The 18,297-nt window shown below is 38.7% G+C and overlaps 1 protein-coding gene across 1 annotated transcript in view; it reads right to left on the bottom strand.

The window, feature by feature from the left end:
- GDPD4 (glycerophosphodiester phosphodiesterase domain containing 4) overlaps window positions 1–18,297 on the bottom strand; it is a 73,001-nt gene that overhangs the window by 10,321 nt on the left and 44,383 nt on the right. Inside the window, 5 exon segments of the mRNA XM_004090612.2 lie at window positions 484–536; window positions 1,767–1,849; window positions 5,688–5,835; window positions 16,872–16,936; window positions 16,938–17,027. Coding sequence (XP_004090660.2) covers window positions 484–536; window positions 1,767–1,849; window positions 5,688–5,835; window positions 16,872–16,936; window positions 16,938–17,027 — 439 coding nt within the window.

The following is an 18,297-nucleotide window of genomic DNA, read 5'->3' as shown; positions in this document are numbered from 1 at the left end:
CATAAAGCACCTTCCCCCTAATGGGTATGGCAGCTACTCTGTCCTGGACCTAGATGCCTGGCCCAATGATGTCAATGCTATACTTTTACCTTCTTCCTCACTGCTCTTTGAGAACCAGCCCCTCTCCTCTCTCAGGCCACCCTCCACAGACATCTTTCAGTTATCTTCGGCCCCTCTCTAAGTGCCTGGCACGAAGTGTGGACTCAGTGGCTGTATGATACATGAATATATGGAGAAGTAAACACCCATGCTTGAAATCTTCCAGGGGGCCTCACTGCTTAGAGGATGAAATCCAAAATCTGAAGCCTGACGTACAGAGTCCTCCAGAGTCTGTGCCCAGCCTATACTTCCCCTGGTCCCTCCCCCCAACCCCAACCCCAACCCCAACTTTCCAGACACCCTCAGCTCTTGTCAGGGACATGAAAAGCTGCCTCTGTCTCCAGGAAGCAATGGGTAGGGATGAAGAGACAGGAGTGACTTTACCTGTGGGCGTGCTGGAGGTTTCAAACAATTTTTCTTTTTTAGTCTCTCTCCGCCTAGAAGGAAGCAGACCATCCATGAAATGAAGGGGTCTAAAGAACCATGGTCTCCTCTAACGTTCCTCCTCCAGGATCTTCTTCCCCCTTCCATGTTGAAACTTACAATCCTATAGCATTTGCCTGCAAGGATTCCCAAATGTCATTTTCTTCTACGGATAAAAAGATTATGGGCGAGGCACGGTGGCTCACACCTGTAATGCCAGCACTTTGGGAGGCTGAGGCAGGCGGATCACCTGAGGCAAGGCCAACATGGTGAAACCCCATCTCTACTAAAAATACAAAAATTAGCCAGGCATGGGCCAGGCAGGGTGGCTCACCCCTGTAATCCCGGCACTTTGGGAGGCCGAGGTGGGCAGATCACAAGGTCAGCACTTTAAGACCAGCCTGACCAATATGGCGAAACACCACCTCTACTAAAAGTATTTTTTAAAAAATTAGCTGGGCGTGGTGGTGCCTGTAGTCCCAGCTACTCGGGAGGCTGAGGCAGGAGAATCGCTTGACCCAGGAGGTGGAGGTTACAGTGAGTCGAGATCCTGCCACTATACTCCAGCCTGGGTGACACAGCAAGACTCCGTCTCAAAAAAAAAAAAAAATTAGCCAGGCGCAGTGGCAGGCGCCTGTAATCCCAGCTACTCGGGAGGCTGAGGCAGGAGAATCACTTGAACCCAGGAGGTGGAGGTTGCAGTGAGCCGAGATCATGCCACTGCATGCCACTGCACTCCAGCCTGGGCAATAGACTGAGACTCCATCGCAAAAAAAAAAAAAAAAAAAAAAAAAAAAAAAAGATTATGGCCCAGAAAGAAGCAGTTGTTTTCCCAGGGTCACCTAGCAACTAAGGGACAAAGCCAGAGCTAAAACCCAGTCTTCCTGGTTTATGAACTTGCTCTTTGCACACTGCTATGCCGTTTCATGGAAGATGGGAAGGTGGAGGCACTTGTTCTGGACAATATTCAAGCCCTGTCCTCTTTCAACTGCCCCACATTGAATCCATAGTAATAGGCTTGACTAAGCTTTAGTGACAGTCCCTATCCTGAAAATATCGTCTTATTTTGGGGAGGTCAAAGGGGTGTGAGGAACTGCAGACTGCATGAGAAGAGAGGTTCAGATTATAAACGCCATTCTTGCCATGTGGGATTACGGGAAGAGCATAACTCTTATTTTTCTCAATTTCCTATAATAATCCATTTATTTTGGAAAAAATTCATTTAAAATTACGTATATACTTACCAGTGAAAACAAAATATGACAACAATAAAAAGCACAGAAATGATATCTGCAAGGAGCCACATGAACATATAGAACTTTGGTGTCTGAAAAACACAAACCACAGTGAAAGAACTTTATAGTTAGAAAGGATTTTGGATCATATGGTCTAAGTCCCTTGCTCTGCTGCCAGGGCTGGAGGAGGAGAGGAAGAGGGGATAGACAGGCCAAGGAACCTTGATTGATGTGGCATTCTCAAATACAGAGAGTCCCTGCAAGTGTCCTAACAGTCACCCTTATGCATGCAGGGGGCTCTGGAGAGAATAGAACACTTCACACCTTTCATCTCACCTTTCTCATCTCCCAAGTCAGAGGGCAGAGAGGGTCCCAGAGAAGTCACACAAGTCTATTCTGGACCTAAGACCACAGTCCAGGTTCTTGACTTCTACTGCTGTTTTCAAGGCATGGCTTCTCAAACCTGGCTGCGCAGCCAAGTCTTTCAGGGCAGCTTTTAGTAATACAGGTTTCTGGGTCTCACGAGACACCTAAGGAATGAGAATCTCTGCATTTTTAACACATTCCCAGGTGATGCTGAAGCCATGTGTCTGTAAGCCAGCATTTGGGAACCATTGTTCTAAAGTATCACACTTCAATTAAGAATGCCGAAGTACAATTACCCCTTACCTACATGCTCCTCTTCTATGCTCCTTGCCCAAGTCACCTATTTCCCAGAGCTCTGTCTTCTGGGTCCTCTCATTGAGTTTGATGCTCCCTTTCCACCTCCACTGCGCCCTCTCCAATTCCACTTGATGCTAATAGGGCTGGCACATTTTATCCTTTCTCAGGCCACTCTCCACCCTATCCCGAGGTCTTTCCTTGAGCTGAATAATTAATAACACTAATGATCATAATTAACAATGAGCAATTAACAGGAGCCAGGCAGGTGTTCTAAGCACTTCAGGGGTATTTTCACATTTAAGCCTCATAATAGCCCTACTGGTAGAAAATCTTAACCAACTTCCACTGAACTGAGGCTCTTAATCCCCTCTGGGAAAAATATTGACTGAGGGCTGCTGTAGTTGGCTGATTGCTCCAAGAGGCCTACCAGATGAGCAGAATGTTCACAAAGAATCAGTTTGTTTCTCAAATGGCTTAAGTCAACTGTACTTGTTATTGTAATAGTGCAATGTAATTAGATGCTGCTTAAATTTGTGAGATTTGAGTGAAAAAAGTATGTCATTTTCAAAGAAACTAAGTCAAATGCTTTGAAAAACTCAATCAGGACAAAACAGATCATTAAAGAATAAACAGCAATTAGATTAGGTGTAGGTGAAACACTACAAGGGTTTGAGGGATTATAAAAATCTAGGTAGATTCCTCATTCAGATTGATTGTCCTAATGACTTTAAGTTCTTGTTCTGCTTAAAACAAACAATTAGAAATCCTAGCTAGTTCATCTGGATGTTTAAATGAGAGAACATAGAACTCAATCAGCAGAAATATCCTCAAAGAAATGACTGTCAAAAGGTGAATGAATATTTTAAAATAAAATTTGTGAAGTATGTATGTGGCATACTGTTTATAAAAATGACCACAAAATTCCTTCCAAACCTATATGCAGGCCCCTATACAACGTGACTTAGCTGTGCCTCCCTATCAAGAGGTGAAGTCTGTTTCTCTCCCACCCTGAATCTGAACTTGGCCATGTGATTTTCCTTGGCCAATGGAGCATCAGCAAACATAACACTGGGAGAACTTTGAAAAGTCCATGTGCTTTGGGGCTTGCTCTCTCTTGCTGTTGGGAACCCGTCTCCACTAGATGAACACATTCCAGTTAGCCGCCTCGAGGATGAGTGACGACACGAAGAGAAACTTAGTCATTCCAGGTGCCTCTAGACAAATGAACAAGGCATCCTAGACTATCCAGCCCAGCTCACCTGGCTGAAGCCACAGACACCACCTAGCCATCAGCCAGAATTGAGACATGATAAATATTTGTTTAAGACACTAAGTTAGGTAGTTTTTATTAAGCCATCAGCCAGAATTGAGATGATAAATGTTTAAGACAGTAAGTTTTAGGTAGTTTTTATTAAGCATTAAAAGCTAACTGATAAAGTGTATATCATTTTTAAATGATTCCTCAATTTAACTTTCTCAATTACGAGACCAATGACCAGACCAGATTATGTTGGACACAAGTGTGTGTTTCTACTGCACTATTATTATCCCCAATTTTCAAAAAGAAGAAACAAAAAAGCCAAAAACCACAAACAGGTTAACTAATATTTCCACATTCACACAGTAAGTAATGGAGCCAAGATCTGAATCTAAATCTCAATCAGTCTAACTCTGGAGTGTAGGCTGCCTGTTAAGTCCTCTGGGACACCAGCCCCACCTCCCTGAATAAAATGACACATGGCATAGGCTGGGAAGCATGCACTGGGTCCTTTAAAAATGCCTAGACTAGGTGTGGAAGGAAGATTGGTTTTTTTACATATATCCTTTTAAACTTTTTGAATTTTGAATCACATGGATTTTTTAAATATTAAAAGGAAAAAAAATGCATTCAGAAATAGCATCATTTAAGTAAATGTGAACCTCCCAAAGGGACAACTTTGAAACATTACTGATTCAGGGGATAGGATTATGGAGGGGTGTGCTGCTTTCCAAATTATGCATTTTTGTAATGACTGGATTTTAAAATGTTAGAAAAATACATAGTATATACATGAAGGGGAGTTATATGGGGACACGTGGATGGAAAGGCTCCACCTGTGCTGAGGGACCTGCCATTCAAAGCTCCCTTCAGGGTCATCTCCAGAAAGCTGACCAAGCCACCATAGTAAGAAGTCAGCGATTTCTCCTTTCTACCAGAGGGCCTGGATGCAGTTACTGGCCCTGTAAGACTGTGCCTTCACCCTGGATCCCTTTTCCCCTGGTCCTGACCCTGAACAGGTCAGAAGCTCAGGCCAGAGGGTGGAGATCTGGAGGAGATGACTTGAGGCCCCTTCCCTCTTAGGCTTCTCTGACAAAGGCTTTAACTTTCAAGGCCATTTGGAGTTTATTACTTGGGATTGGACTCTAATTCTGAAGTGAGGCTTTTTGACGACTAGAAGTGAACTTTTAAAAGTTATCTAGGAGTGACTGGAAAAGCTACAGGACCTAAGTGAGATTTCATTCAGGGGCAGAGAAAGGCCTACATCACAGACCAGGTTTAAAGAATCAATGCAGCAAAATTAAACTGTTTTCTGTTGTATGCTATTGTGTCCCACCCAGTCAACCTACTCTCTATACAGATAAGAACAAGTTCTGTAGCAATAACTGGTTAGCTAGGGCTCCCTCCACAGACAGCGATAGGATTTGGCTGGGATTGTAAACTGGGTCTCCAGGTTCTAAAGCCTCTGGCAGTAAGCAACAGAAGGCCTAGAACAGGCAACTGGACACTGGCTACCCTCTTCAAAAGCAATTTGTTAGGGCACACAGTTTCCACTTTGGAGTCAAGTACGCTTGGTTTTCTCCCCACTCTCCATGCCATTGTCAATTGTTGCCATGCCTCTACAAAGGCGGGGCTACAGTAAGAAAACTCTGAAGTCAGACCTCATTCTGAATCCTGCCTCATGAGACCACATGCAAAGATATCTTTGAGCTTCAGTTTCCTCATGAAGATGATAACAGTGGCTAATTCAAAGGGTTAAATGACATAACGCATGTAAAGCACATTGTAAGGATTCAATAAATGTCAATTAGTATAACAATACTAATTTTTGCCTTAAAATCCCAGAAGGATCTGTGTGAGAGAATGGAAAATACCACATCTCCAATATTCATAGAAGTCTGTGCTCTTAAGTGGCTGCCCAGGGGATGGCACAGTGGGCAACACAGGGTTGGGGGGACTGCACTGCTATCACACCAAGCCTGGAAGAACAATCTGGACAACCAGCTCACCATGAAGAAGTGAGGGTGATTAAGCTGACTCAGGAGCCCAATGTTGTCTGTGGTCACTGAGTTAATCCTGGAGCACCAGGCCAATGAGAAAAGCCAAGGCTCATTGACGGTGTATACGTTGATAAGGATGTTAGCTGCTTTATAATCTCTGGAACAAAAACAGAACCCACAGGGGATTTAGATCAAGTTTCATTCTCATCGTCTAAAAGGAGAACAGCCACCATGTTTGTGAAAGGCTGTTGCCTAAATCACCAGAAGCAGCTGGTCTAGGGACAATTCATGATGCGATGTGACAGAACGGGTTCATGGTACAATAAGATAAAGGATTGGATTTAGCACTTCTGCTCCTGTAGCGAAAGTGGTGTGCTGGTAAACCAAATGTCCTAAGGAGAATAAGAAAAAGGAAGAAAGAAAACATATTAAAAAAAAAAAAGAAAGAATGGGGAAAAGGAAAAAGAAAAAGGAAAGCCCTATTGTAGCATATGCAAATTTCCATGGTATAAACACTCCTACCATAGCCAATTGTAAGCTACCATTGGTAGAACCAATTTGCAGAGTTTCTGAATATTTAATAACAAGCTGGTACGGAGCTGGCTCTGGCATGCTACTATGTATACTATATATATACTATACTATATATACTATACTATATATACTCGCTTCTGTCAGAGCACTTATCACCCCCTACTCGAATGATCTGCTCATTTATCAGTCTTCTTTACTTGACTCTAAGCAAACTAAAAGCAGAGACTATGTCTTATTTGTCTCTGGATACTCAATACCTAGCATAACACCAGGCTCCACAAATATTAATTGAAAAAACAAATAAATGAGTACCAATCTGGTGAACTTATTAAATTTCAAATATAAAGAATTTTTGCAAGTAATGAAAATAGGGGGAAAACCTAATTTTTCCCATGGCACTATATGTCAGTGGATACTTGTGGACTGTTTATAGAGACAGGAAGAAAATAAGTGGAGGAACACCTAGTAATTCTAGCTAAGTTGTCATTTTCAGGGATTCAATTTCTCAGAAAACATACCACGTAAATGCCTTCAAAAATTTTTTTCAACTCTGAAATGGTATGGCATATTGGAAACTGCTCTGTACAAGCCTGGGTTTAAATCCCAGTTCTGTAATATATGAGCTTAGTAAATTCTTAGCCTCAGTATAGAAACTGTAAAATAATAATGCCTCAACAGAGGTGCTAGCAATTAGTTATCCAATATGTTAGAATTGTCTCTGAACCAATCCCTGCAGATATAAATTTTAAAAATAAAATTAGGAAAAAATAGTAAAAAGTTACTTATTTTTACCTTTTGAAACCAAAACTCAAAAACCAATCACATTCCTTGTTTGTTTAAATTTTAAATTGAGGAGATACATGTGCAGGTTTAATACACGGATATATTGCATGATACTGAGGTTTGGATCTGCTACCCAAATAGTGAACATAGTACCCCATAGGTAGTTTTCCAACCCTTTCCCCTGTCTCTCCCTCCCCCATTTTGGACTCCCCATTGTCTGCCATTTCTATCTTTATGTCCATGTGTACCCAATGTTTAGCTCCCACTTATAAGTGAGAACATGTGGTATTTGATCTTCTGTCTCTGCACTAATTCACTTAGAATAATGGCCTCCAGCTTCATCCATGTGCTGCAAAGGACACGATTTCATTCTCTCTTATGGCTGCATAGTATTCCATGGCGTATATGTGCCACATTTTCTTTATCCAGTCCACCACTGATGGGCAGTTAGGTTCATTCCATGTCTCTGCTATTGTGAATAGTGCTGCAATAAACATACAAGTGCAGGTATCTTTTTAGTAGAACAATTTATTTTCCTTTGAGTAGATGCCCAGTAATGGGACTGCTGGGTCAAATGGTAGCTACATTTTTAGTTCTTTGAGAAATCTCTAAACTGCTTTCCCCAGGGGCTGAACTAATTTACATTCCCACCAACAGTGTCTAAGCATTTCCTTCTCTCTGCAACCTTGTCAATATCTGTTGTTTTTTTTTTTGACTTTTTAGTAATAGCCATTCTGACTGGTGTGAGATGGTATCTCATCAGGGTTTTGATTTGTATTTCTCTGATGATTAGTGATGCTGAGCATGTTTTCACATTTGTTAGTTGCTTGTATGTCTTCTTTTGAGAAGTGTCTGCTCATATCCTTTGCCCACTTTCTTAAGTGGAGTGACATATGTGTTCATGGATTGGAAATTCAATGTAGTAAAGATGTCAGTTCTCCCTCAAACTGATCTGTAAGTTTGATGCAGCACGGTTTTTTTGTACAATTAGCAAGTGGATTATAAGATTCATATGGAAAAGCACAGCCCTACAATAATTAAAACAATCTGAAAAAAAAAATAGTGTGAGAGAGAATCACTCTACCTGATGTTAAGACTTACTATATAGCTACAGTAAGCAAGCTAGTGTGGTATTAGAGGAGATATGGACAACATAAATCAGTGGAACAGAACCGAAAACCATACAATATATCCATACAAATGTGACAAATGTGCAAAAGCAATTCAATGGAAGAAAGATAGTCTTTTCAAAAAATAATGCTGGAGTAACTAGACAGCTACACTTCCTAGAAAAATCAGTAAAAAATAATCCAAAGATGTAAAAATTCGGCCGGAGCCAGACATGGCAGCTCATGCCTATAATCCCAATGCTTTGGGAGGCCAAGGCAGGAGGATGGCTTGGGGCCAGGAGTTTGAGACCAGCCTGGCAACACAGTGAGACCCTGTCTGTACAAAAAAATTTAAAAAAATAGCCAGGTGTGGTGGCACATGACTATAGTCCTAACTACTGTGGAGGCTGAGGCAGGAAGATGGCTTGAGCCTAGTAGTTCGAGACTACAGTAAACAATGATCACATCACTGCACTCCAGGCTGGGTGACAGAGTGAGACTTTGTCTCTATTAAAAAAAAAAATAGAAGAGATAGAATGAGATACTAAAAAATGATTAACTAAAAAATAAAAAGAGAGGAAAGGAGTGACCAAAATAGAAAAAAAATAGCATGATGGTAATGTAAACCCAACTATATTAATATGTGAACTAAATTTTTTTTTCAGGTTCACTATTGTTAACCTTTTTCCCTCCCTTTTTTTTTTTCTTGTTATTATACTTTAAGTTCTAGGGTACATGTGCACAACGTGCAGGTTTGTTACATATGTATACATGTGCCATGTTGGTTTGCTGTACCCATCAACTCGTCATTTACATTAGGTATATCTCCTAATGCTATCCCTCCCCGCTCTCCCCACCCCACAATAGGCCCCGGTGTGTGATGTTCCCCATCCTGTGTCCAAGTGTTCTCATTGGTGAACTAAATATTAATGGAGCAAACATTCCAATTAAAAGTCCGAGATTATCCAACTAGATATAAAAGAACTGACAAAATTTTGTTTATAAGAAATGCACTTTAAAGATGCCAAGTGGTTGAAAGCCAAAAGATAGAAAAAGACATATTAAGCAAACACAAATTATAAGGCGGCCAGTGTGGCAATATTAATACAAGAAAAAGTAAACTTTAGATAAATTACCTTAAACAAGGGACATTTCATCATGAAGGGGCCAATTCACCAAGATCTAATAATCCTAAGTGAAAATGCACCCAATAAAAGAGTTTCAAAATACAAGAAGGAAAAAAACACACACAAACAAATCAACAATCACAATTACAGGTGGATATATTAACAGTTGGATATATATTGGTAACTAACAGATACATACAGTTGGGTATATGTTGGTAATTGACAGATGGCAGTATAGGGAACCATTCATTTTTCTTTGAGTGGGGAAGTTGCTCCCAGAAGAAAGAAGGAGTAAGTCTTGATCTTGAGAAGTCTGAGAAATCTCCTTCTCAACAGGATAACCTTATCTTTTGTAAACAGAATAATAATATTTACTAGGAAGAGTAGCCTTATATGTAATGTTCTTAAAAGGATGTTCCTGTTTAAGTATTTCTGTATTACATATTTTGTAAATAAACATGGAACAGATTTATGAGGCATGGGTCCCTGAAGAATGACACATAAACTAGATAACTCTCTGGGACTATCAAATAGAGATGTTTCATGACTCAACTGCTCCCCTTATGTGTAAGTTAACCCTGCACAGACTCACTTGGAGGCCTCATCTATTACTCTGGGCCACAGAGTACGTGTCCAATAAATAAAGATACCTGCACAGCCACAATCAATGTCTCTCCTTGCTTTGTTTGAGCCTCTTGATTGCCTGCTGTATCCTTGAAATTAATGATAAATCTCGGCAGTAGGTAGGTTATCTGATATGTGAATGTTTGATCTGCAATCTAATCCTTTGTATTAGCTCAACAGAAAAAGGAAGAAAAAATGAATATGAAATTTTCAAAAAGCCTATCAACCAACTTGAACTAATTGACATTTATAGAATACTACACCCAACAACTGAAGAGGGCACACAATCTTCAGGGGGACATGGGAAGCTCACCAAGATAAACCATATAGTGAGCCATAAAATAAGTTTAGAATTTAAGCCATAGAATTTAAAAGGTTTGAAATTATACATGTTTGTTCTCTGGTCACAATAAGCTTAAATTAGAAATCAATAACTGAAGTAGCCAGAAAATCCTCAAATGTTTAAAAAGTTAGCAATACACTTCTAAATAATCCACGAGTCTAAAGAGAAATGAGAAAACTTTAAATATTTTAAGTTGGATAACAAAGAAACAATATATCAATATCATTTGTGGGAGAAAATTAAAGCAATGCTTACAGTAAATTTAGAGCTTTAAGGCTGGGCACAATGGCTCATGCCAGAGGTTGCAGTGAGCCGAGATCACACCACTGCACTACAAACTGGGCAACTGAGTGAGACCCTGTCTCAAAAAATAAAAAAAAAATAAGTTTATAGCTTTAAATGTTTACATTAGAAAGAAGATCTAAAACAGGTCACCTAATTTTCTACCCTAAAAAAGCCATCTATTAGCAAGCACAGCAAATTAAAACTGAAGTCAGTATGAAAATTATAAAGAGCAGAAATCAATGAAATAGGAAAGTAAAGGTGCAATAGGAAAAAGATAACAAAGTCAAAATTCAGTGTTTCGAAATGATTAAAATTCATAAACCCCAAGCCAGACTGATCAAGAAAAACAGAAAAAATAAAAACTTCCAGTATCAAAATGCATTAGAACTAAAGGTGGCAGTTGCACAACAATGTAAATGTACTAAGTGTCACTGAATTGTTCACTTTAAAATTTTATGTTAAGCTGGGCGTGGTGGCTCATGCCTGTAATCCCAGCACTTTGGGAGGCCGAGGTGGGTGGATCACCTGAGGTCAGGAGTTTGAGACCAGCCTGGCCAACATGATGAAACCCCGTCTCTACTAAAAATACAAAAATTAGCTAGGCATGGTGGTGTGCGCCTGTAATCCCAGCTACTTGGGAGGCTGAGGCAGGAGAATCACTTGAACCTGGGAGGCAGAGGTTGCAGTGAACCGAGATTGCACCACTGCACTCCAGCCTGGGCAACAAGAGTGAAACTCTGTCTCAAAAAAAAAAAAAAAAAATGTGAATTTCACCTCAATACAATTTTTATTCAAAATTTTTTTAAAACATTAAAAACAGACCAATAACAAGGAGTAATAAAAAGTAATACAAAGTCTACCAACAAAGAAAAGCCCAGGACATAATGGCTTCACTGCTGAATTCCACCAAACACTTAAAGAACAACTAATATCAATCTTTCTCAAACTCTTTCAAAAAAATAAAGTGGAAGGAATACTTCCAAACTCATTTTACTAGGCCAGTATTATACTGATACCAAAGCAAGATACGGACACTACAAGAAAAGAAAATTACAGGCCAATATCACCAATGAAATCCTGAGACATAAAAATCCCAACATAATACTAACAAACTGAATTCAACAGCACCACAAAAGAATCATTCACCATAATCAAGTGGGATTTCTCCCTGGGATACAAGGAGGGTTCATCATATGTAAATCAATAAATGTGACACACTGCATTACCAGAATGAAACACAAAAACCATATGATCATCTCAATAGATATAGAAAAAGCATTTAACAAAATTCAACACCCTTTCATGATAAAAACTCTCAACAGATTATGTATAGAAGGAATATACCAAAATACAATAAAGGCCATTCAGGACATGGCCACAACTAAAATCATACTCAATGGTGAAAAGTTGAAAGCTTTTCCTCTAAGATCAGGAACAAGACAAGGATGCCAAATCTCACCACTTCTTTTTGACATAGTACTGTAAGTCTTAGCTAGAGCAATTAGGCAAGAGAAAGAAATAAAAGGCATCCAAATAAGAAAGAAGTCAGATTTTCTCTGCAGATGACATGACCTTTTATATAGAAAATCCTAAAGAATCCACAAAAAAACTACTAAAACTAATACATTCAGTTTATCGGTTGCAAAGTTGCAGGATACAAAATCAACATACAAAAATCAGTAGCATTTCTTTCTATGTACTAACAACTACCTAACTGATGAAAATAAGAAAATAATCCCATTTACAATAGCAACAAAAATAGAATTCTTAGGAATAAAACTTTACCAAGGAGGTGAAAGACCTGTACACTAAAAACTATGAAACACTGATGAAAGGGGCTGGGTGCGGTGGCTCACACCTTATAATCCCAGCGTTTTGGGAGGCTGAGGTGGGTGGATCACCTGAGGTCAGGAGTTTGAGACCAGCCTGGCTAACATGAGGAAACCTGGTCTCTACTAAAAATATAAAAAATTAGCAAGGTGCAGTGGTATGTGCCTGTAATCCCAGCTACTTGGGAGGTTGAAGCAGGAGAATCACTTGAACCCAGGAGGCAGAGGTTACAATGAGTGGAGATTGTGCCACTGCTCTCCAGCCTGGATGACGGAGCAAGACCGTCTCAGAAAAAAAAAATAATAATTGATGAAAGAATTAAAAAAAAAAACACAAATAAATGAAAAGTTATGTGTTTATGGATTGAAAGACTTAATATTGTTACAATGTCAAAATTACCCAAAGCAATCTACAGATTCAACATAATCCCTCTCAAACTTCCAATGTAATTTTTCACAGAAATCGAAAAAAAATCCTTAAATTTGTATGACCACTAATGATTTCCAAAAGCCAAGGCAATCTTGTGCAAAAAGAACAAGGCTGGACACATCACATTCCCTAATTTCAAAATATATTATAAAGGTGTGATAATCAAAACAGCATGGTACTGGCATAAAAACAGACACACACCAGTGGAACAGCATAGAGAGCCCAGAAGTAAATTCACATCATTATAGTTAATTGAATTTCAACAAAGATGCCAAGAACATATAATGGGGAAAGGATAATCTCTTCAATAAATGGTGTTGAGAAATTGGATAGCCACACGCAGAAGAATGAAATTAGGCCCTTATCTCATACCACATACAAAAATCAAATCAAAATGGATTAAAGACTTAAATGTAAGACCTGAAACTAAAACTACTAGAAGAAAATGGGAAAAGCTCCACAACATTGGTCTCTGGGCAATGATTTTTTGGATATGACCCCAAAAGCACAGGTAACAAACGCAAAAATAGACCAATGGAACTACATCAAACCAAACAGTGTCTGCACAGCAAAGGAAACAATCAACAGAGTGAAGAGAAAACCTATGAAATGGGAGAAAATATTTAATAGCGAAAAAACAAATAACCCAGTGAAAAAATGGGCTAAGGACCTGAAGAGATATTTCTCAAAAGAAGACACAAATAGCCAACAAGCATATGAAAAAACACTCAATATCACTAATCATCAGGGAAATACAAATTAAAACCACAAAGAGATATCATCTCACACCTCTCAAAATTTTGGCTATTACAAAAAAGATGAAAGATAGTAAGTACTGGCAAGGATGTGGAGAAAAGAGAACTCTTACACACTGTTGGTGGGAATGTAAATTAGCACAGCCATTATGGAAAACAAGGTGGAGGTTCCTCAAAAAACTAAAAATAGAACATACATATGATCCAGAAATCCCACTACTGAGTATATATCCAAAGGAAGTGAAATCAATATGTCAAAGAGATATCTGTACTCCCATGTTCATTGCAACACTATTCACAGTAACCAAGATATAGAATCAACCTAAGTGTCCATCAAACAGATGAATGGGTAAAGAAAATGTAGTATATACATACAAAGGAATACTATTCAGCCTTTAAAAAGAAGGAAATTCTGTCGCTTGTGAAAACATGGTTGAGCATGGGCGACATTATGGTAAGTGAAATAAGCCACGCAAAGAAAGACAAATACCACATGATCTCCCTTATGTGTGGACTCTAAAAAAGTCAAACTTACAGTGGGGTACGGTGGCTCACACCTGTAATTCCAGCACTTTGGAGGTGGAAGTGAGGGAATTGCTTGAGCAAGACTGCGTCTCTACACAGAATTTAAAAATCAGCCAAATGTGTTGGCATGTGCCTGTAGTCCCAGCTACTTGAGAAGCTGAGGTAAGAGGACAGCTTGAGCCCAGGAGGTGGAGGCTGCAGTGAGCCAAGATCATGCCACTGCCTTTCAGCCTGGGTGACAAAGCAAGACCCCATCTTTAAAAAAAAAAAAAAAAAAAAAAGGCCTGGCGCAGTGGCTCACGCCTGTAATCCCAACACTTTGGGATGCCAAGGCAGGTGGATCATGAGGTCAAGAGATCGAGACCATCCTGCCCAACATGGTGAAACCCCATCTCTACTAAAAATACAAAAAATTAGCTGGGCATGGTGGCGCACACCTGTAGTCTCAGCCTGAGGCAGGAGAACTGCTTGAATCCGAGAGGTGGAGGTTGCAGTGAGCCAAGATTGGGCCATTGCACTCCAGCCTGGTGACAGAGCGAGACTCTGTCTCAAAAAAGAAAAAACAAAGTCTAACTTATAGAAAAAGAGAGTAGAATGTTGGTTACCAAAGGCTAATGTTGGTTACCAAAAAGTAGAATGTTGGTTACCAAAGGGTTGAGGGAGAGGGGAAATGTTGGTCAAAAGGTATAAAGTTTCAGTTAGATAGAGGGAATGTTTTGAGATCTATTGCACAGCAGGGTAACTATAGTCAATAATAATGTATATTTCAAAACAGCTGAGAGTAAATTCAAATGTCTTAACATGAAAAAGACATGACATATATGTTAATTAGCTTGATTTAATCATTCCATATTGTATAAATATATTAAAACATCACATTGTACCCTATAAATATATACAATTATGATGTCAATTAAAAATAATATAAATTTTTAAAATGTCTTTAAAACATTAAAAAACTTTGTAGCATCACAAATAAAACAGAGGGCAATTCTATACTCATATACTTTTGATTAAAATAATGCATTTAAAGCATTCTCAGTTAAAATGGCAAGAATAATCTCATTAAACCTTTTAACCACTCCAGCAGGTACCACTGTTATTCTAATTTACAAAGGAGAAAACTGACAATTAGGAACTTTTCCAAAGTAACCAAAGTAGTTGATGGCTAGGCCAGGTCTAGCAAACACAGAACTTGACACATAACAATAGCTCAATAAATGGAAGTCATAATTATTTTTCAACTACTAGATCAATCTTAGGATTAAGAGAGAAGGAAATCATTCTAGAGCCATTTTGTATTTGAAAAAAAAAGTAGAAGAAAATAGAAATATGCTCAAAATAGAAGAGTAGTTGAGTAAAGAAAAATCTTCTGAATGGGAATTACAGAGTAAAACATATATAATTTTCCAATGCTAAAAGAAAAAAAGACACTATTATATGATCAATCCATGGCCAGGAAGGCAGAAAAAGCAGGAACAGAAACAGATGCATGCAACAGCCTTTTATTAAACCCAAAGTAGACTTTGGATATCTATTATCTATTATCTATATCTATATCTACATAATCTATAGATTATAGATAATATCTATATCTAATATCTATAAACTATAGATACAGATATTATCTATATCTAGTTTAGATATTAGATATAGATTATAGATATCTATATCTATAGATTATATCTATAATCTATAGATATAGATAATATTGTTACAATGTCAAAATTACCCAAAGCAATCTACAGATTCAATATAATCCCTCTCAAACTTCCAATGTAATTTTTCACAGAAATCGAAAAAAAATCCTTAAATTTGTATGACCACTAATGATTTCCAAAAGCCAAGGCAATCTTGTACAAAAAGAACAAGGCTGGACACATCACATTCCCTAATTTCAAAATATATTATAAAGGTGTGATAATCAAAACAGCATGGATATATTATCTATATCTATAGGTAGATTATAGATATAGATATTATCTATATAGGTAGATTATAGATACAGATATAATCTATCTACAGATAGGTAGATAATAGATATCTAGATATTATCTATCTACAGATAGGTAGATAATAAATATCTATATATTATCTATCTATAGATAGGTAGATAATAGATATCTATATATTTTCTCTAACCTGTTATCTATCTCCCTCCCTCTGTCCCTCCCCAAGGAAGACTTTGTCTCTAAAGCATTTAGAATCATATAAAAAATTAACCTTAAATCTAAGACAAAGGGGATATGGGTTAAATTAAGCATGTTTAATAATAGTTTGGAAAAGTTATCATTTTATTCCCAGGTGCTTTTAATTCTGAAAATTTGTCTCTAATTGTATATTTATAAATACAGTGGTTAATAATTTTAGTTTCTTCTCATGCTTAGCTATTTTTACATTTTTTAAATAATGGTTTTGTTATATTCTTAATTATCCCTTCCAGAAATATGGCTATCTGGATCACAAAGCCATTTACAAGGTACTGCCATCCATCTGGTAATGGTAGGAGGAAATAAACAACGTTTTGCGTTCTGACTTTGCAATGTCCATCTTTTACATAAGAACAGAAATGCCAAGCATACAAAAAAGTGTACTGAATGGTGAAAGATTAGAGTACACAGGAGAGGCTAAAGTCTATGTTCCAGGAACATAGTCAACACTTGATAAATGTTTGTTGGCATAGGGAGGGAGGGAGGGAGGATGGGGTAGGAAAAAGAAAGGAGATTCAAAGAAGATAACCACACACAGAAATTCTAAGATGGAAAGGGGAAGTTAAGTAGTTTAATTAGAATGTGTATTTTGTGTAAGTAAGGCAATATGTGCCAAGAGAGGTGTGGTCAAACACTTACCTTAACCCACTAGGGAACAACTTCTTGTAGTCAACATTTATTATACTGATATTGTTTTTAGCAAGGAGTTTCAACGGATACTAAATGGCCCACATGCTGAAAACCAGGAGCCACGGACCTGACATATTGCCTATCATGAGTTGGCAACCAAAAAATCTGTAAGGAGAAACAAGAAGTCCTTCAGTAAATAATCAGCTATACAGGTACGAACAGCCCCATACAGCCCCATAGAGAATGGAGGGAGCTCCATTCCAGCACAGGTAGTATTGTACAAAGAGTAGAGAGAGAGATTCTAGTCCTTGGTGAAAGAGTCAACATGGGCTAGTATTTTCTTTGTTTTGTTTTGTTTTGTTTTGTTTTGTTTTGTTTTGTTTTTTTTTGAGACGGAGTCTCGCTCTGTCGCCCAGGCTGGAGTGCAGTGGCGTGATCTCGGCTCACTGCAAGCTCCGCCACCCGGGTTCACGCCATTCTCCTGCCTCAGCCTCCCGAAGAGCTGGGACTACAGGCGCCCACCACCACACCCGGCTAATGTTTTGTATTTTTAGTAGAGATGGGGTTTCACCATGTTAGCCAGGATGGTCTCGATCTCCTGACCTCATGATCTGCCCACCTCAGCCTCCCAAAGTGCTGGGATTACAGGCGTGAGCCACCGTGCCCAGCCCTGGGCTACTATCTTCTAATGAACTCTTATAACGGGGCTTTCACTAGGGCCACTCTGGAGCTTAGTTTTCTCACGACCTCTCCATTTACCAGTTAACATCAAGTGTTAAGGGCCTACTGTGTACACAAAGACTCATACAAGCCAAGTAGATTAGTTGATAGATGTGGGTGAATAGTGAGAATCAAAAACATCTTTCTGGTTAATGATGTTAAAAATCATCTTTGAGGCTGGGTGTGGTGGCTCATGCCTGTAATCTTAGCATTTTGGGAGGCCAAGAGTTCGAGACAGGCCTGGGCAACATAGGGAGGCCCTGCTTCTATTTTATTTTTAAAAAATCATCTTTGAGAGGAGTCATTTCCTGCCAACAGGGATGCTATTATGACTCATCTATGAAATACTTCCATTTGTAAAAAGACATAATGGTTTCACTCACAGCACTCCCATATTCTGAGAATTTATGGGATTTGGAACAACTGAATGCCCAAATGCAGAGTTGCTTCTGAAAAACATTATGAGCAAATCTCTGCTCAATTAAGAACCAGCTCTCCTTTCTATATCATTCATCATGCCAAGTCTTCAAAGCCTTAATGTTACCCAGACTCTTTCTAATGGATCTATGTTGGTGTGGTGCGGGTCACATTAGATCGTTATTACACATATTCCTCTTTAACAGAGTGCTGACATTTCATTTGGTTTGGAATAGCAAACAGTCTCAATGGTTTTCCCCGCTGAGATAAATTTAACTGGGTCATTCCTAGATTACCA

Source organism: Nomascus leucogenys, chromosome 15 (assembly GCF_006542625.1).
Source record: "Nomascus leucogenys isolate Asia chromosome 15, Asia_NLE_v1, whole genome shotgun sequence".
NCBI lineage: Eukaryota > Metazoa > Chordata > Mammalia > Primates > Hylobatidae > Nomascus > Nomascus leucogenys.
Note: the sequence above shows the minus strand (reverse complement) of the source record. Positions and strands in the feature narration are given on the sequence as shown.